This window comes from Pleurodeles waltl, chromosome 6 (assembly GCF_031143425.1).
Source record: "Pleurodeles waltl isolate 20211129_DDA chromosome 6, aPleWal1.hap1.20221129, whole genome shotgun sequence".
Classification (NCBI taxonomy): domain Eukaryota; kingdom Metazoa; phylum Chordata; class Amphibia; order Caudata; family Salamandridae; genus Pleurodeles; species Pleurodeles waltl.
Window position 1 is genome coordinate 1565482345 of NC_090445.1, and position 27734 is coordinate 1565510078.

General features: G+C 42.1%; 1 protein-coding gene across 1 annotated transcript in view; it reads right to left on the bottom strand.

The window, feature by feature from the left end:
* CDK5RAP2 (CDK5 regulatory subunit associated protein 2) overlaps positions 1-27734 on the bottom strand; it is a 687227-nt gene that overhangs the window by 25891 nt on the left and 633602 nt on the right. Inside the window, exons 33-36 of the mRNA XM_069241280.1 lie at positions 27071-27202; positions 26725-26975; positions 24917-25057; positions 5826-5964 (exon numbers count right to left, since the gene is read on the bottom strand). Coding sequence (XP_069097381.1) covers positions 5826-5964; positions 24917-25057; positions 26725-26975; positions 27071-27202 — 663 coding nt within the window. The remainder of the gene's footprint in view (positions 1-5825; positions 5965-24916; positions 25058-26724; positions 26976-27070; positions 27203-27734) is intronic.

A 27734-nucleotide genomic window follows, 5' to 3' on the forward strand; every position in this document is an offset into this window, starting at 1 on the left:
TTACGTCTTGTAATGTCACCATGTGAAAGTGATCTGATTTGATGTAGGTATTTAATGTTCGGATATCTAATATAGGTCTCAGAGTCTTGCCTTTTTTGGGTATTAGAAAGTACAGAGAGTAAACTCCTGTTCCTTTCTGGTGTTCTGGTACTAATTCTATTGCTTCTTTTAGTAGTAATGCCTGAACTTCTAGTCCTAGAAGATTTATATGTTCTTTTGACGTATTGTGTGTTTTCGGTGGTACGTTTGGAGGGAATTTGAGAAATTCTATGCAATAACCATGCTGGATAATTGCCAGTACCCAAGTGTCTGTTGTTATCTCCTCCCAATGTTTGTAAAATAGTCTTAGTCTCCCCCCCACAGGTGTAATGTGTCGGGGATGTGTGACTTGGAAGTCACTGTTTGTTTTGGGGGTTTTTGGGGCTTTGGAACTTCCCTCTATTTTTTTGGAATTGTGCCCCTCTATATTGCCCCCGAAAACGTCCCCGCTGGTATTGGCTTTGATAAGTGGGCCTTGCTTGTGAGGTAGTGGCCTCTGTAGGTTGACCTCGAAACCCTCCCCTAAATGGTGTCTTGCGAAATGTGCCTCTGCTTTGTGGGGAGTAGAGTGCGCCCATGGCTTTTGCGGTATCAGTATCTTTTTTGAGTTTTTCAATAGCAGTGTCGAGTTCCGGCCCAAACAACTGCTGTTCATTAAAGGGCATATTCAGCACGGCTTGTTGTATTTCCGGCTTGAATCCTGACGTACGCAACCATGCGTGTCTCCTTATTATTATTGCAGTATTTACTGTCCTTGCAGCTGTATCTGCTGCGTCCATTGATGACCGTATCTGATTATTGGAGATACTTTGTCCTTCTTCTACCCTTTGTCCTTCTTGTGCCCTTTTCTGGAACTCTTTGGGTAAGTGTTCTATGAAATGCTGCATTTCGTCCCAATGAGCTCTATCGTATCTTGCCAAAAGTGCTTGTGAATTGGCAATAAGCCATTGGTTTGCTGCTTGTGCTGCAACCCTTTTACCCGCAGCATCGAATTTGCGATTCTCCTTGTCTGGAGGTGGTGCATCTCCCGAGGTATGAGAGTTTGCTCTCTTGCGAGCTGCCCCAACAACCACAGAATCTGGTGTTAATTGCTGCGTAATATAAACAGGGTCTGTTGGTGGTGGCTTGTACTTTTTTTCCACCCTTGGAGTTATGGCTCTGCCTTTAACAGGATCCTGAAATATTTGTTTTGAATGTTTTAGCATTCCCGGGAGCATAGGTAAGCTTTGGTATTGGCTATGAGTGGAGGAGAGTGTATTAAATAAAAAGTCATCCTCAATTGGTTCTGAATGCAAGGTGACGTTATGAAACGCAGCTGCTCTTGAGACCACCTGCGTGTAGGATGTACTGTCTTCAGGTGGCGACGGCCTTGTGGGGTAACAGTCTGGGCTGTTATCTGATACAGGAGCATCATAAAGGTCCCATGCATCAGGATCATCTTGACTCATTGCAGTAAGAGTCGGGGATTGCATCAGTGGTGGAGTGGCTACCGGTGATGTGTGCATTGATGGTGGTGGAGTTGTTTGTCTTGCCACCTTTGCCTGTGGCTGCTTGTCCTTTTCTTGAAAGGCAAGTCTTCTTTTCATCTTAATTGGGGAAAGAGTGCTTAGCTTCCCTGTGTCTTTTTGAATGTGGAGCCTTCTTTGAGTGTAGTCTGGCTCAATAGATTGAAGTTCCTCTCCGAACTTATGTCCTTGCATCTGGGAGGACAATCCCTGTTCCTCTGTGTAGGAACCTGTTTTCGGTTCCGAGGCTGGATGTTTCGGAATCGAAATCTTTTCGGTCGCCTTTTTGGGCTCAGAGGCAACCTTCTTTATTTTCGGTGTCATGGTGTCTCGGTGCCGAACCATTTCGGTGCCACTGTCTCGGTGCCGAATCTGTTCGGAGCCGCTGTCTCGGGCCCGAGATAGCTGTGTGGCGGTATCTCGACCGGAGTCGGATGACTTCGCCACATGCATGCCCTTTTTCGGTGCCGATGATCGGTCACCTATTTTTCGGGTTAAGCCATGGCCTGTTGGCGGTGGCGTCCCCTGGGCTTTTGTTGTCTTCTCGTGAGTTTTATGTTTCGACGTCTTACTCACGTTTTTCGGCGTTTCTTCGGGATCGAGCTCGTCTGAGTCCGATTCATGGATGGAGAAGCTTTCTTCTTCCTCTTCGAAACGCCCTTGTCCTGTCGGCGCCGACGCCATCTGCAGTCTTCTTGCTCTTCGGCCTCTTAATGTCTTCCTCGACCGAAACGCTCGACAGGCTTCACAGGTATCCTCCTTGTGCTCTGGAGACAGACACAAGTTACAGACCAGATGCTGATCTGTATATGGATACTTGTTATGACATTTTGGGCAGAAGCGGAATGGGGTCCGTTCCATCAGCCTTGAAGAAACACGTGGCCGGGCCGACCAGGCCCCGACGGGGGGGGGTCGGAAAAACCCCGAAGGGCCACCGGAGCTCTTCAAAAGTCGGTGTCGATCTGTTATAACTAACCCGATACCGAACGCAAACAATACCGACGATTTTTCCGAGATTCTAACTAACTTTCCGACCTGAAACACGGAGCGAAAAGGAACACGTCCGAACCTGATGGCGGAAAAAAAACAATCTAAGATGGAGTCGACGCCCATCCGCAATGGAGCCAAAATGGGAGGAGTCCCTCGATCTCGTGACTCGAAAAGACTTCTTCGAAGAAAAACAACTTGTAACACTCCGAGCCCAACACCAGATGGCGGGATGTGCACAGCATGTGTATCTGCAGCTACACATGCCACCGAACATATATTTATATATTAAAAAGAAAGGTTTAAATCTGGCAAAAATGTTTTTCTTTTGACAGCTTGAACTGGCAGTCTAAAAACTGTACAAGGACTGCCACGGCAGGCCTGAGACATGCTTTGTAGTGCTACTTAAATGGGTGGTACAATAAGAGTTGCAGGTCAACTAGCAGCATTTAATTTACAGATCCTGGGTTCATGCTGTACAACTTTACTAGGGTCTTATAAGTAAACCGAATGTGCCAATTAGGGGTAGGCCACTTTTACCATGCTTTAAGGAGTGATCACAAGCACTCTAGCACTGGGTAGCAGTGGTAAACCACACAGAGTTCCATTGCCAATAAAAACACATTTCAGAAAACATGAGGGGGAGAAGGCAAAATGCTTGTGGGTGACACTGCAGAGTGGGCACAATCCAACAATCACAGATCTAGTCACAAGGAAATACTGTTAAATTGTACGCATGAAGAAGGCAAGCTATATGGCTTGATCCAATTTTAGGAGACAAGGCAGAATTTTCAATAATACAGAAAGACCTGAAAGTTACATGCCGAAGAGTGTTGGCCAGCACACATCCTTACCTTAAACCCCATGATAATTTACAACACTGAGTCAGTCTTCCCATCTAATTACATTCAAGTCAGACCAAATTATTCATATGCGATCTCTGAATTAACTGTGATAATCCTCTTGGTATTCCTCACCCTCTCAACTTCTCCCATAGTATTTCAAGATCTAAGAAACAGAATGTGGACTTAAAATCCACAAAGCAGTGATTCACACACTTCAAAAGACCATTTAACCTTTGTTTAAAGGTTAGTACTTAGTTCTCAATGTGCCGATACTAAACACGCTTTAAAATTATACTAGTGTATATTCACCCTGTGGCATTAAGTAAGGAGATTAACCTATAATTCGCATGGCTATCTCCTAGCATGTTTTGTATTGTTTTTTAACACATCATTTGTACGGCAATCTACTGCTTGTATATGGATTTTCAGAGAAAATAACTGCTGGTAAATTATCCAGGCCAAAGGATTTTTTAATATACCATTTGTTATCATGCCTGCCACTATTTTTGTCAACGGTGTTTGAGAATACGGGTAGTGAATTTAAGCTCACCCAGGTTTACGTTAATCCATTTGTTGGTGGATTTGATGTTGCCCTTTGGCTTTCTTGCTTGGGGAAGCAAACCTTGGCAGGGTGGATGCATATTTATTGTAGAAATTCTCAGATACGACTTCAGGATTGTAATTGTTGAGAAAATCATGATGTATGCTTCTAAGAAGGTCTGAGGATGGTTTTGATCTATCAACTGACACGCTTAAGTCAGCCATTATTAGGATTTTCCTGGCTACTATCCAGAGTCAAAGGGTCAATTAAAGACATTCCTTCTGAAACAATCTATGACCCGTAGAGAAGTAGAACACAGAAACACTTGAGCAATTTCAGTTAATGCGTATGCACCTAAAAGAGTCATTGGATGTCAGAGTTCAGCACAGCTGATTTTGGCATTGTAAATTAGATTAAGGTGCTCCCCTCATACATTAGCTTAGCTATTCCTGAGGTTGATCTTTAATGGAGAGATTGCTGAAGTAAGTGACTGTTTTGTCACAGAACTAAGTTTCTGTTTCAGTTAGGGGGTCATGGATGTCAGTATCCTGCTTTTGACTCAAGTGAGTATAAGACCCACTTTTACACACCCTTGAATCATGCTAATGGGATGAACATCACTGGATGTGGCCTTGCGAGTCAGTTGGGGCTTTGAAGCATGGCCATATAACTGATGAACATCCAAGGGAAACAGTGAAATTGACTGAGGTCTTCAAAATTGGTTGCACTCCTGGTGGAGCAAGGAATGGATCATGGTGGTGTACTTGGTGAACGCTGAACTAGATTCTTTACATATAAAGTTCTAGAAGATGAAGGAGGTGAGATGACAGCGGCAGCTGTGTAGAGGTTCAAGTGAGCTTCAGTCTATCTGCGGGAAGACTATAGTAGTTTACGAGCTGGTTCTCTGAAAGTTACAGTGCTAGAATCCTTTAAGCTTGCTGTATAATTCCTTAATGCCTAACAGGCTTTTATTATTCTAGCTTTGCGTAGTTTTCAGAGGTAGATGAAAAAAAGCATTGAATTTACTTTGAATTCCTCTATTCAAGCTTTTCATTACTGTGAATGAATTCTAGAATTTTATTCCCAACACGTCAAGTCAGATTTTAAAGATAGAAAATAGGTTTTGATTAATCCGGCTTTTGTGCTAGGGCTTTTGGACATGATGAGTTTCTGGAAAGGATCTCACAGTGCCATATTTAATCATTTTGAATTGCCTTTTTGGAAATTATAGGTGGCAGGTAAAATGATCAAGATGGTTTCTAGACTTAATCTTTGCAGTGTACCAGCTAGGCTACAGATTGTTACTGTGGAGGCCGGGAAATGGTGTTCATAAGGTGTCATTTTGTTTCTGTTGTGCAAAATTCCAATGATTAGCTCTGAAGCGTTGATAATACAAACACTACCAACATCATAATACAAATAGCAAAGCATTATTAAATTGAATAAACAAGGGTGGTTGCTGGGGAAGCTTCAGATGCCTAATCAGTGTGTGACGCATTCCAAGGTATGCCCACTGGAGAATGTTAAGTTTAATCTGAGTAGAATTTCCATGTGGGGGAATAATGACTTGCTTTAGTAAAACACAAAGATTATTCATCTTGGAAAAGCAACTTTAAAAGGAAATGTACACGCCTCTGAATTTCAACAAAAGGTAAAACATCTGAAAGAATTCTATTCAAGTACGACTGGACAGCTATGTCACTCCCTTTCTTTAGTGAATCTCCCCAGCTGTGAAAGATTCAGGGTTAGCCCAGAGAAACAGAGGTCCTCACTGCATACTTAATGCTTCTGCCATTGCTAACCCCAAAGATCTGGGTTACATACATCATCGAGCAGAAAGCTGCAACGGGGCTGTGCAGTAGCAGATCAAATAGATATTAATAGGGTAGAAACATTTTATTTACTAACATTGATCAATTATGATTTTCTCCATGTCTTCTTTTATCTGGTTGGTAGAGTGTAATCGTTTCATTGTGGAATGCAACTTCTTCTCGTGTTCAGACAATGTCTTTCGTAGTCTGTTTATTTCTATTTTCATTTCTTCTTCCTTGAAAAAATAAAAAAGCAATATGTTCAATTACTTATACAAAATACCTAGAGTTCTAGGGAGTCATGTGTAACATTTGGAACATCAACATCGGAAACTAGGAAACAGTGTCAGTGTCCTCTTAAAGCACAATGCTTTCAGTTGCACTCGTGTAAGTCATCTCCTGTATTTGGAGTTACTACCCAATGCAATGTTGACTGTGCAGAACCTCCAAGTAATGAAGCAAACTGACAGGATGTGCCTAACTGCCCATTATTTCAAGTTAACTGCAATAAGATGGTGACAAACTGAGTAATGTGGTTTTAAGTTTCAAGACATGCTGCTGACGAGAAGTGTGGGCACTGGCCTGGATTTCACGATGCACAAGACGAAGGACCACTTGGGGTTTCAATATATCCTTGATACATGGGAATTACATGAAATGCAACCCAGTACAGATTAATAATTGTGATGCAAATAGGAACAAGTCCCGACAATACAGAATCCTTTGTGTATTGTGTCCAAATTAATTAAAGTTAAAATCTTACAGGTGCACTCTCTGCATAATGCTCACTAGGAGCCTTAAACTTGGTGCATATTTTCACAAGTGGCATCCACCTACCTACTTGTAAACTCAAGGACTCTGAAGAAGCAAAATGCAGTGTGACACACATCTAGATAAGGTGTAACAACACAAGGTATTAAGTAAAACATAATGAATTAAATGTCCACTTGTGCTTAAAGAAACTTTGTATTCTTGCATTGTGAAGCAAGTGCAAACACGGATCTGATTTGCACAAGTATGGTAGAATTTGTTGCAACTGTTTTTGATTAACTCGGTAGTTCAGGTTTCCTTCAACCTGACAGCAAAGTAACACAGTGAATGATCTTGTCGATGGTGGAAATGTGGAAAGAAACAGGATATGTGAAGTTAAAATATTCAGTTTATGATCTTTCATATTTATCAGCAGCCACCACAAAAGGTCAAGTCAATAGTTCTGCCCTTTTCAAAACTGACCAATGTGTAATCAGTGAACACACTAATGGAGCTGCACAGCACAACTTCACACTTCGTTACACAACCATAAACTGATCCAGACCTAGTTCTCCATAAAATCCCCAGTGCGAACATGAGTTTCTGGACACTCTAACATGCCCACATTCACACAGGTGACACAGGATCCTTTATTAACAAATTCAAGGCTACTCCACAACCGCCTTTTTAGAATATATCAGTAACTCATTCCAAGCTTTAAACTTAAGCAGGGTTGCAAGGATTTAGGGTGTTCACAAAAAAACAACAACTATTAAACACAAAGAAATGTTCTATATAATTTTACCCTTTACTGAAACACATACACAGATATTAACCCACCAACAGAGAGGAAATACAATTTTACGGACTTAAATATAAACCGTGCAAGATTACATAGGCCAGCAGGTCCCTAATCTGATGGCTCATCACACCAGTTTCTAAAGTAATAAGAACCAACTTTGAGGCCCAGACATTAGAATTTTAAAATGCCTGGAGAGCTGCTTCTCTTTTGGGATAGTAGCAGCGACTTTTGAATTTATACTCTTCAGTTAGTGTTTACTTATTATCCTTGGTTTTCTAGTCTATTTGTTTTACTTTGAGATACTCAGGTGAGATAATCGAGCTCTTGGGTCTCAGCTCTGCTGCACTTTATTTTCTTGTTGCCATTGTTAATGTATAACCTTTTTGAATTCAGAGAGTGCTTGGGCATGTGAGTACAGCGTGTAGCATACTCTGCACACTGTCCACATGCCTGAAGTGAACAGGTGGGATTTTGTGCAGCAGGTGATATCACTGTGTATGCAGATGCACCCACTTCTGCTCACATCCCTACAGATGTTGAAAAGCACTGGCGGGGGAGATCCACATGAGATTTCTTTGGCGGCAAAGTGTGCGTGTTTCCTATTTCAACATGGTGGCTATAATTATAATGAATTTAAGCCAAAGACAGCTGACTCAGTGCTGCCAGCCCATTCATGCAGTCTATGTAAGAGAATGTTGGGTACTTAATGAATCATAGACCTTTGTCTAGTCAAGGATGATCTCTTCAGATTGGCCAGCATCCAGAAAAGCTAGGAGATCTACTCTAGTATGAATTCTGTGCCTCTGCTTAGTTTGAACCAATGCTGGTGATCATGGTGGATTTTGTGAGATTCAACTTATTGGCGCGGGCACAGTGATTCTGACAGGTTATATGCTTTTCATCTTCTGGTTATTTTCAGGAGTATGTTAGATTAAGAGAGCAATTCAGTCAAAGATGGCCATTAGAAGTGGAGGATGAATACTCTTAAATAGTAAATTGACCTATGAATAGTTCAGATTCTGTTTAATATTTCTGATGTTAGATTTGGTGAAGTTCACTTTTCGTTGTGAGTTTTGAGAACAGTCTCAGTCCAAGTAATTTCTCTGGCAATCTTGAAAATGTGACTGAACTGACTGGGAACTAGCACAATAAATAAGAAATAGTATTTTGGGGTATTTCTGAACATCTTTAACTTGCCAGTACATATGAGCCATGTGGACCATCTTCTTCATGTGTTAATTTGTTTTCTAACTTCTTTGCTTATGCATTTTGTTGTACATCAAACAACAACCCACCACCTCATCCCTCATGTTACGTAATTATACTTTGGGAATTACATTGCATATTCCTATGTCCCCTGCTATCCCCCATTCCACCGCACACCCCTCCACAAGCTAGCATAGTATCCAGTCATGACCATGTTTCCTCAACCATATACATGCAGGTTACAGGGTGCAGCAGAGATGTCCACACTCCGTCAATATTATCTCAGGTATGCAAATTCTGCTCAATATCCCCGGCTCTTTCAGGGTAGGTTCCAATCAACCATAAGGGTATCATTATCAATCACTTCAGTAGATTGTTGTGTCAGAGCTCTCCACATATTCAGGTCAACTTTCGTTTTATCATCTTGTCTAGTCATTTAATGTGGATTTTGTCTGCGAAAGACCCCTCCAGAACGACCCTCACCCAAGGTGTATCAATGAGGTGTCATTTATTTGATGGGTGTGGGGGAGGGAAATATGGCAGCAGGATAACTCATTGGCCGACATAGAAGGGCAATACCACTTTTGAAGGAAGGCACCCTGAGTCCTCAGCACCAACATGACTGGAAAGAAGGTGGTGTTGAAAAGTTTAAGAAAGCACCTATTGTTCACTCATGCTGTATGCAAAAGTGATTGTGATCAGATTCACAAACTTGACCACCAGACGTCAGAGTGAGCAACTGTGTACAGGCTCAAATAGCATGCACATGAAAACCAGAAGGACTAGATTTCGGTCAATCTAAGGCATGTCAAATGGCTTTATAGGGAACATATGCATTAGGCCCTTAAAAACACACCATAGTATAGGTGATTTAACGCGAGGGTTAATCAGGCAAATATAAAAAGAGCATCTAACTGTACATTTGTAAACACTGGGGACCCATAGTACTTTCAAATTTTAGGCTAGTGCTGCTGCCCTTGCTTTTGTGTAAAAATTATAATGTATGATGCTTTCAATAATAGTTAGAACTCTTATTGGTACTGAAAGAAAATGAACATGCGTGTTTCTTGTGTTAGGATGAAGTTCATTTTTAAGTTGAGCATAGCAGAACGCAAGCGCTGATTTTCTGATGTGTTGTTTTCTATTTGGGCTTTTAGCCACGCCCATCACTATTGCTTCTTCATGGGACTTGCCCTTTAAAAATCTTTTGTTATTACTGGTAAATGCTTTACGTTTGTCTCTCCTTGAGACGGTGTGGTTACCACCTTGGACATCCACCCTGTTACATGGCTAATTGGACTTTTTCTCAATACGTTTGACTGTGAGTGAACTTCTTTTTCCTTTTGTGTCTCTCCTTCATGCTCATGGAGTGGTGCTCTAAATCTGCTCGCTTATGTGAAATTGTAATACTTTTAATTCTTAAATTATGTGGCAAGAAAAGTACAGTTAGGAGTTTACAACCCTAATAGCCCTAACTCAAGCAAATGCGAGACCCACTGTATTGCAAATGCTTGTTAGATTTTGTTTTCCTCCATACTCACATTGATGAAACATAGCTTTCTGATTTATAGAATATTATGACATTTGTTTTGGTAATAAAGCCATATTGTTGCCAGAGTATGGCCAACATACGCCATCCCTTTTAAGTTGCTGCCAGCAGGCATGGGACTTTTTAAGGCTGCCAGCATTACGAAATCATGGTTAACACTATTTTTACATCAGAATTGCTTGTGACACTTGTTTGTATCTGTACCACAGCAAAAGTGTAAAGGCAAAACATACTGGGAGAAAGAAATATTAAGGGTAAGAGCAGGTGCAGCTAATAAAACAAAAGCATTTTTTTAAAGCAGAGGTCAAAGACCGCAGGGCACACTTGCTCCTTGAGCTGCGTCCCAGAAAATGATTTATGAAAACAGATGGAAAGAGAACTTACCCAGTAAGATGGACCCAACCCTGATTTAAACTCATGCACAAGCCTAAGCATTCTTTCAATGTTTACTTATACAACTACTTTTTTTCAAGGCATTAGGTCACCCAATAATGATGCTTGAGGTACACTTTGTTCTTTCTCACCAGACATTCAGAGTGCTAGAGCCTTTCAATTAATATTTGAGCCCTAACATAATCCAGATAAAAGGGTTACCTGGACGGACCAGGTACTGACAGATCCATACGGGCATTTGAAGGGTGAGAATCAGGAGCTTCAAATCCTTAAATCATTATTTAAACTTTAATTGTGCTCCCTGAAATGCCATGCTGGGCCAATGACAAAACAAAAATACAATAGAACGTTTAGCCTGCAAAGGGTCGAGATGACAGACTCAACTACAAGCCATGAACTTTCCCCAGCACCTGGAGCAGATGGATTTCGCTGACTAGCGTTCAGATGGGAGAATTATATTTACCACGTCATATAGGCTTCGATGTCAACAAAAGAGCACCAAATCTAGAGAGAGAGGAGAGACCGAGAGAAAGAAAGAAGAGAGCGAGAGAGAGAAAGAAGAGAGAAGAAAGCAAGAGAAAGAAAGAAGAGAGGAGAGAGCAAGAGAAAGAAAGAAGAGAGGAGAGAGCAAGAGAAAGAAAGAGAAGAAAGCAAGAGAAAGAAAGAAGAGAGAAGAGAGAAAGAGAAAGAAAGAAGAGAGCAGAGAGAAGGAAGAGAGAAGAGAGAAAGAAGAGAGCGAGAGAAAGAGGAGTGTGTGTGTGTCTCTTTCTGTATCTTGGGGCGGTGGTGGGGGTGTGTATTCAGGCATGGGGTCCAGAAAACTAATTTTTTGAAGGATAATGTGCAGTGCCTATATAGGTGCCAACCCAGTGCGTTGACATCAGTTACTTTTCACGACCTTTCTACACCAGAAGCAAGGAGCCACGAAGTTTGCTGATGTACCAGTGTGCATACACTGAGGACCTCATAAGTATTACCCTATAAGGAGAAGTCTTAACAGAGAGGGAAGGATCGATAGGGAATCTGCAGATAGTGTGAACCTCTACCAAATAAGGAGTTACCAAAGGTAAGCAACTTGTTCATCTGATAGAGACTTCTAGCCCCAGATTTCTTGCCTAAGAATAGATACCCAAGCAATGCCTCCTTGGAGGTGGTTCTGCGAACAAATTATGCCAAAAGGTCCTGTAGGACTAAGCGGGCAAAATGACGAACACGACTGTCCAGGCAGCGCTGCTTAATAAATGTGAGTCAATATGCCCACATTGAAGCCTGTCAGATATCACAGACTCTGGGAGCTAATACAGTGGTCACAGCCAGTGGCGGTTTCTGCACGAGGGCGTTGGGGCTCCGCCCTCGTAAACATAAAAAAAAAAAAAAAAAAAAAAAAAGGTGAAAACAAACTCCCCTAACTCCCAGTCCCTCCCTAAAAGAAATGCACACACCTCTTTCTTGCTTGGGGCTGGGTCACGTGAGATTAGACTGGCAGGATCAGGCCAGGCCCTCCCCTGACTGAGTCTATGTTTACTGGGCTGATAAGCTCACAGCCTGAGCCCTGTGAGGTCATCAGCTCAGCACAGACATAGCTCAGTGGACCAGTCTCCACCCCCCAATGACGTGTAGATAAACTTAGCCCCGGGCGCTTCAGGTTGAAGCCCTGTAGCGCTAGGGGCTTCACGTCAGTCAGGGTAGTGGAGGATGGTCACCCCACCCTTTCCCAATTCGTCACGGAGGATGGGTGTAGCCCTGTGACAAGTTGGGAAATGGTGGGCGGGGCTTCAGGCAGGAAGGCAGCGAAAATGGAGTCTGCGCACTGCGCAGCTAATGCACTGGCAAACACGAGGTGTTTGCTTCCCGCGCCTCCTGCTCCTGAGCAGCCCACAGCAGCACGGCTTCCAGGCGCCTCGTGGCTGTGCCCCAGGCCGGCACCGCTGCCACCCTCGCCTTTATGCTCTCACCCCCAGAGGACGGATGAGGATGGCACCTGCCTGCCCCCCGGCCTTCCGCGACCACGACTCCTTCTGTGGGTAGCGTAGCCGGGACCCAGAGGAGCCCCTGGGGGCAGAAGAAGACGCTGCATAAGACAGGGCTGTCTCCGTTCACAGTAGGTGAGTCATGGCTCGTGTCCATCTTTCATTCCTGTGAGCCGGCGCGGCCCTGAAAGCCATGTAGCCCCTATATATATATATGAGGCCTTCTCTGTTCTCGACGGCTGCAGATTACAATACACCAGACTCTTTCCAGAGATTGGCCGACCTTTGATCTCGCGGTGCTAATAGAATCTCATACTGTGTAGGGTACTGTTGCAAAGGGCAGAAGTACCTCGTTATAAGAATTGTGATAATGCCTATTCCGGATGAATTTGTTTTAATGTCTGCCCTTCAGCTGAGGGGCTGATTTGCATAGCGTCATATACCCTATTCATAATGCAGCACGATTATCATTTGAAGTGGCATGGCAGGGACAAAGAACGATTAAAAGACGGTCACAAACTTTAGTTTATCTGGTTGACTAAGTTATGCTGCCAGAAAAAGAGAGGTTATGCAGCAAAATGTGGCGGTATACCGTTATCTTTTTTACACGCTATGGCTTAATGTGGAAAAAAGGTTTCACCCAATTAGTGTCGGCTTAACACCTAAATTTCGCGTTCGTGTGAACGGTGACCAGCTAAACTCTGTCTTTCACCACACCTCTGGCTTTGTTTTATTAACTTTTGGTCTGTTTAAGCCAGAAACAATTTTGTATTTTTTTTGTATTTGCAACGTATGCAGTAGATTATGGATTCTGTTGCAACTGCAGCAAATCCATAATTAGGCAGAAAATGCTGCTGCTGCAGAATAAAATAGTGATGGGGCCCGCTTAGTGCCCTTTTGCAGTTATCGTGTCTAACCTTGCCTGGTTCTTTTTAAGGTATGTACCTGTACTTAGTGCTTTTTAAAAGCCATGTGCCTCCCGATAGTGCCTTTTTGTCTGTATTCATTTGTGCCGTTTCAGGGGTATATTCCTCCACGCGATGCCTTTTGAGGACCTAAACTGTGGCATTTCAGTTATCATGATCTGTTCTGTATCCGGTCACTCAGCTCTAGCTGGTACCCTTTGGTTTGTGGTTTTTCATATATACCGCGTACGATGGTGGTAGGTCTCACATGAAAATGCATGAGGGTCATACGCACTGGCATTAGATTTGAAGAAAGAACCTTTTTTCCCTTCAACTGAAGCTGTGTCTCGATAGGCTTAATTTCCATCAAAAATGATTGCAGTATGAAGGTACTTAAAAACAATATATAGCTTCTGCTGAAGGGTGAACGCTTACAATAACGGCTTATTAAAAGCATTGCAGGTGACAGGTGTGTACCTGAAGCAGTGTAAAGGAGCGTCCCAGGTTTGTCTTTCGGGCAGCGCAAGCCAGGTGAGTGAACAGATATGTGGGCATTTGCTAGTTCCCTGATTGGGTGCACGAATCAGTAAAGAACATGCATCTTACTGAACAGTGAGGACTTGACACCTCATGCTGAGGTAGCATAATATTCCTGTGGATTGAAATTGTATTCTGAAGTAATGTCTTCATGAATGTTTCATAAAAATACCACTCTGCTTTTATAAACTCTTTCATCTCGAGAAAGAAGCGAGGCGTGTTTACTACTCATACCCTTAATTATCGAGGATTGCATTTTTTTCTACTCCAAATTCGACAAAAATAGATAAAAGCTGAAACGATCTCTTTTTTTCATTCTGAAGAATCTCTCAGGCAAGCCTACGAAGAGCAAAGGTCAGTGGGTAAGAGCTATTTGAAATTCAGTCCAAATGCGTCTAATACATTATTAATAATTCTCTTCGGTGTTTCCATTTATGATGGTGTTTTGGCGAACAGGCTATGTCAATGTGTATTGTAAGCTAATAAGCAGGAGTGGTATTTAATGCACTGGCCACGTCCAATGGTAAAGTAGTTCTAATTAGTGCCTGTAACTGATGTGACAGCAGTTTACAGCGCGCCAACTTGCTTCCTCGTTTATCAAGCGTAGCTGAGGCTTATGGGAGCAGTCTGACCCCCCTGACCCCGCCTCCCTTGCCCCAGTACCTGGGAGCACCTTCAGAGAGCTTTCTATCATTGATCTTCAGTCCAGCCTGAGAGCCAGCGGCATTACCAGAAAGAAGACAGATAGATGGGCTGCTAAATTTGGAGAAAAAAATATGCAATTACTTTTGTACCATGTGATTGAAGGGGAAAACAACACTTCAAAGTCATATGTGATAATGTTTGCTTAGCTTTGTCCCGCAAGGAATTTTTGTCAATATTGGTTGTGCAGATACACATCCGAACAACTGGTCTAGATATTTGTGTTGGGATTTGTAGAGCATACGTCTAGCTCGCGAGCAAGGGAGCTCTGGGAAGGAGGCACGGACCCCAGGAAGATGCTATCATTGGGAAAGGTGAAGAGTAGACTGTCGGGCCAGGGGCAGTGATTTAGCAATAAACTCCAGTTTAAGGCTAAATCTAGATTCAGAGTTGCGCAGAAAACGCACTTTCGAGTTCCTTTCCGTGTGCACATGTTGCTAGGGAAAACCTGGAGAAATGTGCGTGAAGAAAAGGCTGAGGAACGTAGGAAAATCATGGAGGAAGCAGTGGGACACTACTACTGCAGTTTTCACAGTACCGCCACAATAAAGGCCAGTGTTTATCACTTGTTTCTCCTTTTGCCCTTGTTTCCCATTTTTCTCTTCCTCCCGTCTTTTTTTCTTCCTTTCACTCTCTTGTTTTGGGTCAAAGTCTGTTGCTGAAAAATCTGTCTCATCCCTAAAAATAAGTGTTGGTACCTGTCCGTTGCAACCATCTGCACATATTAAGCACTGCACACACTAATCATTCAACACAGAGGCAAGCAAGACAGTCTCTGATGCATAAAGCATTTTTACAGAACTGACAATCTAACAAAACCACATGGGATACCAGTGTCATTTTAAGGATTTCAGGGGCTCCAGGCAGTACATTTGGTAGAGGCCCCTATTGTGAACTACTTTCCATTTTAATACACATTCTCTAGTAAATCAAGTCCCACAATGCCTATGAATACTGAATAACACATTAAAGGTAGGGATGGTGAAATAGACAGATGTAATGTGGAGAGAAAGTTCACATTCCAAGAGGGCCTCTTGGAAGGTGGGGCCCTGCCCTCTTTGCCGATACTTTAAAATATCTTTGTGGGACTGTTAGACCTGGAATAATTGCTGTGGTTTCCCCCTAACGTTTTGCCTTCAGACCTCCTGTTTTTGCTTACATTAAGATTCTGCACACTTTACCACTGCTAACCAGTGCTAAATAGCTTGTGCTCTTTCCTTAAACAGGGTAACATTGGCATATACCTCATTGGCATATGTGATTTACTTATAAGTCCCCAGTAAAGTGCACCACTACCTGTGCTCGGGGCCTGTAAACTAACTGCTACTAATGGGCCTGCAGCACTGATTGTACCACCTACTTCAGTAATCCTTTAAATACGTCTCATGGCTGCCATTGCAGAGCATGCATGAGCAGTTTTGGACTGTCATTTTGAACGCGCAAAATAAGCCCTTTACCAGGTTCAACTCCTTCCTTTTTAAAACATATAGGTCACCACTAGGGTAGGTCCTGGACTGCCCAGAGTGCAGGGTGCAATATACTTAAAACTCAGGACATTTACTTTTTAGTTTTGCATGTCTTACCAAATTGCACATTTGCAAATTGGGGTTGTGATTCGGTACAAGTATGGGATGTGTTTAGTGCATCCTTTCCTAATACTGAATTGCTGTGGTATATATGAATGGTTTGTGACCAAAATGCAGTTGCAAACTGTTTGCATTTTACCACCTACTTCAAGTAGGTTTCAACGCATTTGCAAAAAGGGACCCCTCCCCCTTTGTGAATGTTTGCAAAAACATTTTTTAGGATCAGGCAGTGGTCTCACGGACCACTGCCTGCTCTTAAGAAAATGAAAAGAAAACTTTTTTTTGGGGGGGGGGGGGGGGGGGGAATGGGCTGCATTAAAAAAATATTGCTTTATTTAAAAGCAAAATGTGTCAAAGACAGATTTGTGCACTGATGTTTGCGAAACAGCAAATTGCAACTAGTTGCTATTTGGTAACCGCAAATTATTACCTTTGCACATCCGGGGACAAGTTCTTTTAAGAGTAAGCGAATGCAGACATTGAAAGAACCATGTGGATATAAATGGTAATTAAGTGAAGGATGTACCCAAAAATTATTATATGTGGCGACCATGAAGGAAGAACATGTCTTTCAGATATGGAGAAATTATCATTGCAGAGAACCTTATATATGGAAAGTGCTATCTCAGGAACAAAAGTAAAAAGGGTATCGGTAGGTATAAGAAATAAAACCAGAAATTGGTCACAGCCACAGATCGATGCAGAGGCAATCTGTGAGGGGAGATCATGGTTAGCTAAGTTTGAAAACAGCTTGTTCTTAGTTGTAGGGGGAGAGCGGCAGCAGTGGAGGCAAATCTATCCTTAAGACAGAGGTATGAAGGGTGTAAGTCAGGGCTGTGGTACATGGCTCAGGTTTCCCTTAAAGTAATCATGAAAGAGTAATAGAGTTGCACTCTGATGTGAAGTGATTTGCATTCTGTTCATTCGGTTAGGCTCAAAGTCTGTACGTTATATTGTACCAGGAATCATGGGTAGTGGAGCATCCTGCGAGTGACCTAGAGTATCAGGGAAATCAAGGGGCAAGATAAAAGTGAGATGTAAAAAACTGACAAGTTGAATCCGGAGTCGAAGTGAGAAGCGACTTCAGGGCTAGAAAGTGAAAGTTGCCAGGGGGACTGACTAGTAGTGCCTGTGGTGTGTGTCCGGTTTCAAAAACTATCATAGTATGTAAGCAGTGGCGGTTTCTGCATGAGGGCCTCGGGGCTCCGCCCCCATTACAAAAGTGAAAACAAACTCCTAGGGGGTTATTACAACTTTGGAGGAGGTGTTAATCCGTCCCAAAAGTGACGGATATACCACCAGCCGTATTACGTGTCCATTATATCCTATTGAACTCGTAATACGGCTGGTGGTATATCCGTCACTTTACCGTCACTTTTGGGACAGATTAACACCTCCTCCAAAGTTGTAATAAACCCCTTAATCTGTAAAACAAAAATGCACACACCTCTTGCTTGGGGCTGGGGCCTGGCCCGGGGCTACTGTTGCTGTGATCGTAAGTCTCTTTGCGCACAACTCTCTGTATCCAATGGTCCATAGTCTCAAAGCTTATATCATATTTCAATTATTCACAGGCACCAGGGAGGAGGTCAGCAGATAGCTATACCTCAAGCAGCAGAGAGGAAACCAGCAGAAACTTTTCTCCAGGCACCAGAGATAAGCAGCAGATAGGTTGACAAGTACCAGGAAGGAAATTAGAAGATAGCCTATCAATTGGAACAAGAGAGGAACTCAGCAGAAAGTTGTCTCCAGATTCCTGAGGAACTCAGCAGATAGTTTATCAGGAGGCATGATTTACTAAATCAGCAGAAAGTTCATCACCTGTTGCTAAAAAGTAACTTGAAGTGCAGTTGCAAGTGGGTAAAGAATCTATAATCTAGTTTAGCCTTTCATTGTCTTGTTTATTTAATTGTTTGCAAAAATGAATACAGTAGACAGTTTACTGACAAAACCATTTCTGGGAATGACACCCGAAGACAAACTTCGCGTTAAAGCACTAGGACCAGAGAAACCCGACATACACATTGAGCAGTCTGCAAAAGACCGGGGGAAAGGTTACACACGCAGGTTTGCACGAACATGGTTTGATAAAATGGAGTGGCTTACTGCCAGTTCTTCTAAGAATGCCTTGTTCTGTTTCCCCTGCTTGCTCTTTGGGGGTGAAGTTAGCTGGACTAGAACAGGAGTTACTGATCTTAAGCATCTGGCAGAAAAAATAAAGAGACACGAAAATCAAATATTGCACTCCAGTTAAATGAAGCCTACCGTAAGGGAGTAATAAAACATAATGAGGAGGTTGATAAGAACCGCTATATATTATCAAAATTGATTGACTGTGTGAAATTTTGCGGAGCCTTTGAATTGGCGCTGCGAGGCCACGATGAAACAGAAGAGTCACTAAATCCCGGTGTCTCCAGAGGGCTGGTTGATTTTGTGTCCAGTATCGACAGTGCAATGGAAGCACACTTGAAAAGTGCAACTGTATTTAAAGGCACTTGTAAGACAATCCAGAATGAGTTGCTTGACTGTATGCTGGAGGTAACAAGAGAAACCACTGTACAGCAATTAAGAAGCACTGATTACGTGGCTATCCAGGCCGATGATACAACTGATATCTCTACCAAGACACAGTCAGTACTTGTTTTTCGCTACATTGATGGCAATTCCAAGGTGGTAGAAAGATTTTATTGCTTCTCGTATCTGAAAGATTCATCTGCCGAATTTCAGCAGCTATTCTTAATGAACTTAACCTTATATTACCAGAGCGGAGTGGTAAAGAGAAGTTAATTGCTCAGAGCTATGATGGTGCTAGTGTCATGCGTGGTGCCTCTGGTGGGGTTATGTCCACTGCTATGCCCACCAACTAAATCTAATAATGGAACAGGCTGCATCAAAAATATCCAGAGTCAGAATTTTCTTTAAAGAGCTGGGTGGCATTACTGCATTTTTTTCCCGTTCTCCAAAACGGACTGAAGTTCTTGAACAGATAGTGGCAAGAAGAATACCGAGAGGGTCTGCAACTCGCTGGAACTTCAACATTCGAGCTATCAATATAATACACGAACACAGAGAGGACCTTGTAGAATGCATGAAATCTATAACACAAAACACTACATTTGATTCCACTTCTGTATGTGAAGCAAAGGGCTTTACCAGAACTCTGGAAGACAAGGAGTTTCTTTTTTTTCTTCTGCTGTTCCACAGCATAATGCCACATGTCAATATTTTATACAATCAGTTGCAAAAGCGAGACGTTGATACTTTATTTGTACAAAGGGCCACTTCAGACTTTGTGATAAGCATCAACAAGGTACGGGAATCCATTGACAATTTGGACTCTGAATTGCCACATAATTGTCAATTTACAAACCGCAAACTGCAGATTAGTACCTTGATACAGGAGGGAAAAGAAGTATGTGACATTATTGTAGTGCATGCCAGGGAACGCTTTGCATTTACAAGGCATCTTGTCAGTGCAACACTACTGCATAGTGAGCTGTTTCAAAAACATGCCAAATGTTTTCCTAGTGCAGCTCTCAATGAAACAGTTGAAGCATATCCAATGCTAACTAAGTCAAGACTACGCACTGAGCTATCAATCCTGTATGGAAGACAGGATTTTCATCAGGCTACAGGCGGTGCCATGTCTTTATATATATTTTTATGTCAAAATAACCTGCAGAAATCTTTTTCTGAGACTCTAAAGTTATTGAGAATTGTCATTACAACGCCCATGACAACATCTGAAGCTGAAAGATGTTTTTCTACACTGAAGAGAATACATTTTTTTTTAAGAAACACAATGACTCAAGCTCGACTAAATGCATTAGCCATGCTATCAATGGAAAAGGAACTAATAAATCAGATTCCAGAATTCAACAAAAAACTATTGAAAGGTTTGCTCACATTAAAGAACGTCGTGCAAACTTTGTGTATAAATAGAAACCATGGCAATGCATGTAGTGTTGTAGAATATTGTTCCTAGGGGATACAGTTTTGGTTTAGTTTGTATTGTAAGTAACATTAAGAAAAACTGTAGGTACCTTGTATGCAAGAAAGTGCACCATGTATTAAATGTATGTTTCAGTAGTCTAATCGCCATCTGCAGTGATGCAAATGCTATGAAGGTACACTTACATTTTCATCAAAGTTGTCTGAATGTTGGCTCATTTTTGATTGATAAATGATGATATAACAATGTTTGTGTATGTTGGCACATGTTGACTTATCTACGACTACTAGTAAGATTTTGTGATGGGGCATGGGTGTCAGATAATATATTTTTTATATATAAATGGGTAAACCTATACATCTTGGAGACAGGTTTATTTCTTCTTTGAACCAATACATATTTAATTTCATTATATAATTTCTCTAAAGTACTCTAAAGTACTGGGTATATAATTTCTCTAAAGTACTGGGTAACTAAAGTTCTTATCAGAGATGTACAAAGTATTTAATGTTAAAGTATAATGTTAAAGTATGCAAATTTACTTTTTGAACTATTAAACCGTCCCTACACAAGGAGTTTTCAGCGATGGATATTTACTTTTTGTGTTTCAACTACCCTGGTCAAAATGTAGTTTACTTTCTATAAGATCAAATTATTATTTATTTATTAATATAAATATTTATTCTATCTGACTGTGGCCAATTATATTATATGAATATTTGTTTGAACTCCTGTGTGCTTGGCTTTGAACAGATGCTTCAGAAAAGAAACAGACACACACTAAAGGTAAGAAAAGCATTTTCTGTGTTGCATGTATAAATTTTATCTCTCCATGTTTCTGTTTTTTTTAGTGTATGTGAGTTGCCTTCATGCATGATCTTGAGTTTCAGTATGGGAAAACTAAACAATATATTATTGTATGTGGACTAAGAAGGCATTGACTTTGTTGGACCATCCTGAATGCCATTTTATCTCTGGCATGTACTGGCTCAATAGACAGCTCCAACCTTTTTATGCAACAGCAACATCATTAAAATGGTATTATTCTCTATTTATCAGCCTGACATATTCACATGGAGGGGAGAACTCATTTCACAAACATGTTGTGAGTGAGATATCAACCCCAAAACGTCTTGATGCTGTACACATTGCTAAAGAAGGAAGTCAGGCTTGCCTACCAAGCCAGGCCAATGAAAGCTATTTTGGTTCTTTTTATCTTAAAAAATGTATCTCTATTTTGTTAAATAGGATTTGTAGAAGAAAGGGAAATTGCTACCAACCTCCCGAAAAAATGCGCACGCCCATCCCCCTCGACGCCAAGCCGAGCCCCACCACTCACAAACCTCACCAGCCGCCACTGGTCACCGCCTTGACTCAGGTGGATTGAACTCGCAAGTCCTAGGAGTTGATTTTGGCCAGTGAGTGGCAGACTTTAATGCAGAGCACAAGCCATCATGAGAAAGGCCCTTTCTGCACAACTTTTCCTTTCTTCGATCTAGCGTGCCCAATGAAGAGTTCGCCAGATCTCTCTGGTAAGATCAATGTAAAACGAAAACACTCTTTCTGGGCCCAGATGACAGAGCCTCATCTCTTCTTTTGAAGGATGATGAAGACAAAAGCAGGCTAGCAAGGTGATGCTTTGGCCTTCATGAAAAGGCATCACCATTTTTCGGAAGAAAGGAGCCTCATGTCCTCAACACCAGTTTGTCTGGTTAGAATGTTGTAAAAGGAGGGTTCACAGAAAGTGTTAGAACATCACTAACCCTCCTTTCTGTATGTTATTCCAACTAGAGGAGCCTGTTTGAATGACAATAAATGTTGTGGGTAATTGTGAAGGTCTCACCCATCAGGAAAGTCAGAACCATGTTCAGTCCTACTGTGGCATGATGAAGGGTCTTAGAGGGAACGTGTGCTGGAGTCCTCTTCAGAAAACGAGTACCAACAAGTGACTTTAACATGGAGGGATGATTCTACAATTTAAGAGAGCTTATATGGATGAACAGTTTAACTTAATAGTGCCCATAGCGAAGCCTTGCAGGGCCAATGATAGGACAAATAAAACCCGGGACAAGGGTGCAGAAAGGGGAGTCACAAATGTGTCCTGCCAGCAAGCATATACTGTTTTGGTTGACAGACGCCTGGCTGCGAGAATGACATCATAGACTCCAGGAAGAAGGTCGAGAACCTGCAACAGAAGACCCTCCTAAAAAGGCAGTCTGATTGGAGGATAGGTGCTCATGCTCAGGAGTTCAGGGTACCAGAATCTCTGTGCCCAATCTGGAGTCACAAGAATGACTTAAGGCCCGATTGTTCCTGACCTTCTTGAGAACTCTGGGCAGAGGCGGTATTGCCAGAAAGGCATACAAGAGGCCTGAGCTCTGCTCAAGACAAAGTGCCTCCAAGCGAACACTTTATATTGAGCTTTACTGCATCTCGCCCATCAGCAACAGCTTGGTTAAGTATGGCTTGGGCCTCCTCCAAACCCGTAAGCAGCACATGTGCAATTTCGTATGGGAATAACAGCCCAACAGGCATGCAGTGTTAATCCACTGTGGCTCTAGGCTGGTGAAAGAGAACATCCTCCTGCCAAAGTTATCTCGACTCTGGATTCCCTATTCGATGGAGTAATAGGGAATGCACAGGGATTAATTCTGGACATGCAGCTTGGATCACCAAGCTCTCAGGGGTTGAGTGCTGGGTAAGAAAACTGGGGTTCCCAGGAACGAGGTGATGGTGACAAGCAGTCGTCCTATGTGCAGGAGCCCCTGTGCAGGGCCTGGACTAGGCCCGAGTAGGACCCCTGTGTAAAGGCTTCAGTGAAGGGGAGACTCCCGGCTGAAGCACCTCCATCAAGACATTCATCTTGACTGCCTCTGTGGGCAAATTAAAGTCCAAGACTTCAACCACCCTATGCACTTTCATTGCAAAAGAGGCTCCCATCTCATTTAGCTACGGGAGGAGGAAAGACCAGGCTTGTGTCAGGTTAGATGTCTAACCCACTGGGCTTCATCAGTTCCTCATACAAGTTATCTTTTTCCTCATCAGGTAGCTGGTATCTGTAAGGTCCAAAGACCCCTCCCATTCGTCTCCCTTTCCAGGACTATCAAACAAATAAGGGACAGACTCCGCTCCGGAAGCACAGACCCATTTGGCCTCAGAATCGGACAACGTCTATCTAGCTCCGTGTCAGGCTCGGGAATTATGATGGCAGCTGCGTCGCCTTGGTGCATCAGCACTGGAGTGGGCCATGAAGAAGGTCTCGGTGGTGGCTCTGCTCTGGCTCCACCAAGGGATCTGTCGGCCCGACTGATGCGAAGGGCGAATCCGCCGGCGTAGGTCCAGTAGGGGTCCCTCTCCCACGATTGTGAGTCTCTGAGGCGCGCCAGAGGGGCTGGGCCGCCCAAATATGAGGCCCATGGCCTCATGGAACTCCTTCTGCTGGGCACAGGTCACTTTGGCTCCATGAAAACAGGGCAGCGTGGAGCAGACCCCGGTTCAGCTTCCACCCACAAATGTGGAGGGCAATTGACTTCTTGAACTTCTTATTTTTGTGGGACTTACACCTGACTTCCCTGAAGATTGTGTGTGCAACGACAACTGGCAGGAAGGGCTCTACGAGCTGTCCTGTGACCTTCTGCGGGATTGTGACATCTAGCTCATGAAGTCGACCGATGCCGGGCGGCGAGGAGTTTGAGGGAATGCATCCGCAGTGCCTTGGGATGCATGGTGTGGCAGTCCTTGCGAGTTGCGAGCCCACTCCAAGCACCACAAACCAACCAAATGGGGCTCTGTCACCGACATTTGCCTGCAACAGGACCCACTTAGTTTAATACCAGCCTGTTTCTTTGGGTGACTTATCTTCGCGCCAGGAGAAATTTTCCTAAAATGTTCGACAAAACTATGAAAAAAGCCAGTCAAAAACTGACTGAGGGGTGGCTCAGACCAAATCAGCACTATCTGGCGCGGAAAGAAAAGAACTGATGTCAGCGTGCCTATATAGGTACCATCACTTACGGTGCAAAGAACGCTGACTTGGAGCCGAATGATGCCACCTACCAGCACACAGGGTTACTACTCGAAAATCTTCATGGTCCAATCTGGCACCTGGGGATTTTCTAAGGTAAGAAATCTGCAGCAAGAAGTCTCTATCAGACGTGTTTTTGAGAATGAGGGTGGCGGGCATGCAGAAGAACAAGTGAACTGGGGCATGGAGGAAGACAGTAAATTATACTGCGGCAATCACTGCACAGGGAGTTGGATAAGATCCAACCTGAGGTTAGTGCAACTCTGGAAAAATGAAGCTTTCTTTTCATGAATTGCACTGACCTGTTTGTTAGATCCCAAGCATCACATATTGCACACAAAAGGTCTAACACCAATATTGTGGATTTGGAACCGGGCAGGAAGACAAACACATCTTGAAGGAAAGCACAGTGTTAAATAGAAATACTAAAAACATTGCAAAGTGAAGGAAAATTAGATGAGAGCAGAAGAAAAACATCCGTAATGAATTAAAAGAATGAAGAGATGTGACAAACATAGATATTAACACTAGGGAAATAATGTGTCACTTAGGGTAGTTATGTTCAATAGCTCCATGCTCTATGCTTACTGAACCTATTGTAGATTCACCTGTATGTTAGCGGGGAATATTGCAGGATTTTTGGCATACGTACTATGCCTGCTGTTATTTCACATCTGTGGGCTGAAATATTCATAAGATATTTCTATCTGCCTAGCCTGAGGAAGCCACCTTCTACGGTAAATGTTTAGATGTTTATTTAAAACAAACTTCACTATGCTCATAGTGCAAAAAAAAAAAAAAAGTGCACGTACCCTGTTCGAAGTATTGCATGCGATGTTCATAGGCAGTGAAACTTTCCACATAAGTTTTGACAGGTGGTTTGCTTCTTCCAACACTTGCTGCGCTCTGTTGATATTTGTGCTAACACTGTTCAGGGAGTCTTGATCTGGATCCTAAATGTAAGAGCCATAAAAACAAATGAGGTCTCAACAGTTTGTCAATTTACAAGTACATAACAATGGCTAAGATAATAATTAATCTATTTGTAAGAGCAAGCAAACACTTTGCTTACATATGTCACTGTATTACAACGTACGTGGCAGATAGAAATGGTTATTTACTTGAAGTCCTGGTTCTCCATATTTGGAATCTTCAAACCTCATTATATATATTTTTTTTTAATACTAAAAAAACCCCTTTATCAAAACAACATTGCAGCACGTTTGTTACGACCTGGCGCCTACATGTCCAAGAAATAAAGAAAAGTGTTGCCTGCCAGGCTTACATTAAAAAAGTGTTGAAAAGAACTCCTGTCTGTTCAGGACTCCAGGAGCTTCCACTGGGATATCGGCTGAGGTGACAAGAAAAGCTCTTGACAATAACTACTCCAATTCAACCCTGGAGCTGCTGGTAGTTATTGGCAAAAAGTACAAACTATCTGTAATCGTCTGACTGGATTTCGAATATGCTACTTAGGTACATTTCTGGATTGTGGAGATGATTTTCTTTAGTCGAACAATTTTATTTCTCATTTGCACCTTTTGATAATAGGGGAATATCATCTGAGTACTTGTGAATCATGACATTCTTGTTGGCCAGGAAGCCTCAAAAGGGTTTCATGAATAGACAGAATACCTCTGGCGGCCTGATTGAGCTTAGGGAATGTTAAAGGTATATAGAATACCAGGATATTGCAGTGTTTCTCAATAATTCACAATTGGTTTATATAAGTAATTTTTTTCCTGAATTCAGAAGACAATTTCTACAGACTTTAGAGCTAGAGGTCAGGGCACATCATATGTCACACCAATTAAAAGAATATGTGGATAGCACCCAAATTAGCATGGTTTTCCTTCCACAAAGTGCCAGAGGAAGAGGATGTGAAAGTAAAGACCCTTTCACCCACAACTACATCACTGGGTATACCTATCATCACACATTTATCCTCAATGGCATCCTATTTGCTACTCTGTGGATAGGGGAAGAACAAAGTAATCAGAAGTTCAGAAAAATCAACAGCTCTTCACCAACCATGTTCATTGTTAGTTACCCACCTCAGCATTGATAAAGAGTTCCACAAGGAGTAGCAAGGACAGCGCAGAGGGTGCCAAATGGCAAGCCTGTGGTATAAAACCGATACTCCTAAACGCGCAGGTGGACACATGACTTTCCTCTTACTTGTTGTTTTATAAACTATAGGTATTTAACAAGTATTGCTTGATCCTTTTAATGTCAGTGGCATTTCATTACTCAAAGTTTCTTTCTCTTATTTCGATGTCAAACAATATGAAGATAGTAGTCAGTACAATTAAAGTGTAACTGCAAAAAAATAATTGCAGTGTTGGCAGTTTTTCACGTTGTTATAATGTAAAAAATCAACACCCTTTGAGACAATTCTAAACTTTCAAAATGGTCAGATCAACTTTGAGTCTATGATTTTCATAGCCCTCTAAGAAAAGAAAATATAATTCAAAATCTGGCTACCTCTTTGGACCATCATAGAAAATAAGCGAAACAGAAAAAAGTACTGCCTCTGAAAATATGATCACCTTTATCCTCTCATCAAAATCTAATTGCAGAAAGGTTATGAGTACCACATTTCCAACGTTAATAGATTTACCTTTGAGTTAGAAGATTTGTGCTGTTTACTTCTGATATCTTTAAGAAGAGCCTCTGTCTTCCGCAAAAGTTTTCGACCCTCAGCAATCTGCTTCCTTAATACAGAGTAATCCTCATTCAGTCCCAGAACATGGCATCCATTTTTATCAGCCCACATGCGAGAGGTGGGAGCACCATTAGAAGAGGTGGTCGACAAGTTGACAGCTGAACGACTAAGGCACTGTGAAGAACTGAGTTCATTTGCCACTGGATCTAGGTGTGAAAAATATATAGACGTTTTTAAACTATATTGTTTAAAAGCATAATTTAACTGTGTGTCACTGAGTTAGTTAACTTGAATATCTAACCTGTAGCTGTTTGGTAATGTACATTTAGAGCACTTTCATCAGCTGGGGCACTGCTTTTAGGTACTTTTCCAAATCCATGTTTCTTTGATGTGTGATCCTCTTCTTTGGGAAATACAGCATCAATTTTCACATCTACAAAATGAAAAATTATATATTATGTTTACCTCTATATAGAAATAGCTGGGGTCTCTCTTCACACCACTCTGAGAGAAAATCTGTCAGCAGTACTGGAAAGAGACAGAGTATTAGGTAATAATCCAAATGGGAAAACAGAGCTTTTCTTTTTTTGTATATATTTTTAAATTATTGATAGAAAAAGCAAGCACAGAAAACCTGGGCACTTATTTAGGTATGCAATGCTTAACATTCCAGGAATCCACTATATTACAATAGAATACAACATAGCCCTTTTCTATTGCACATATTAGGTTTACAAGGTTGCATTACCCTACCTCCATTCCTCTAGCCCAACCATACCTTTTCCCATTTCTTCAGGCAGCTCCGCCCCTTTTCACATTTTTCCCCACCAACATACAGCAGTGTAAATATTTCTTCCATGGTTGCAAATTCAGTCTCTGGTGCACTCCACTGTCAAACCATATTTTGTCCTGCTCTCACTAGTACCAAACTGAAGAGGCTCTTTCTAGATCTGTTTTACTCAGTA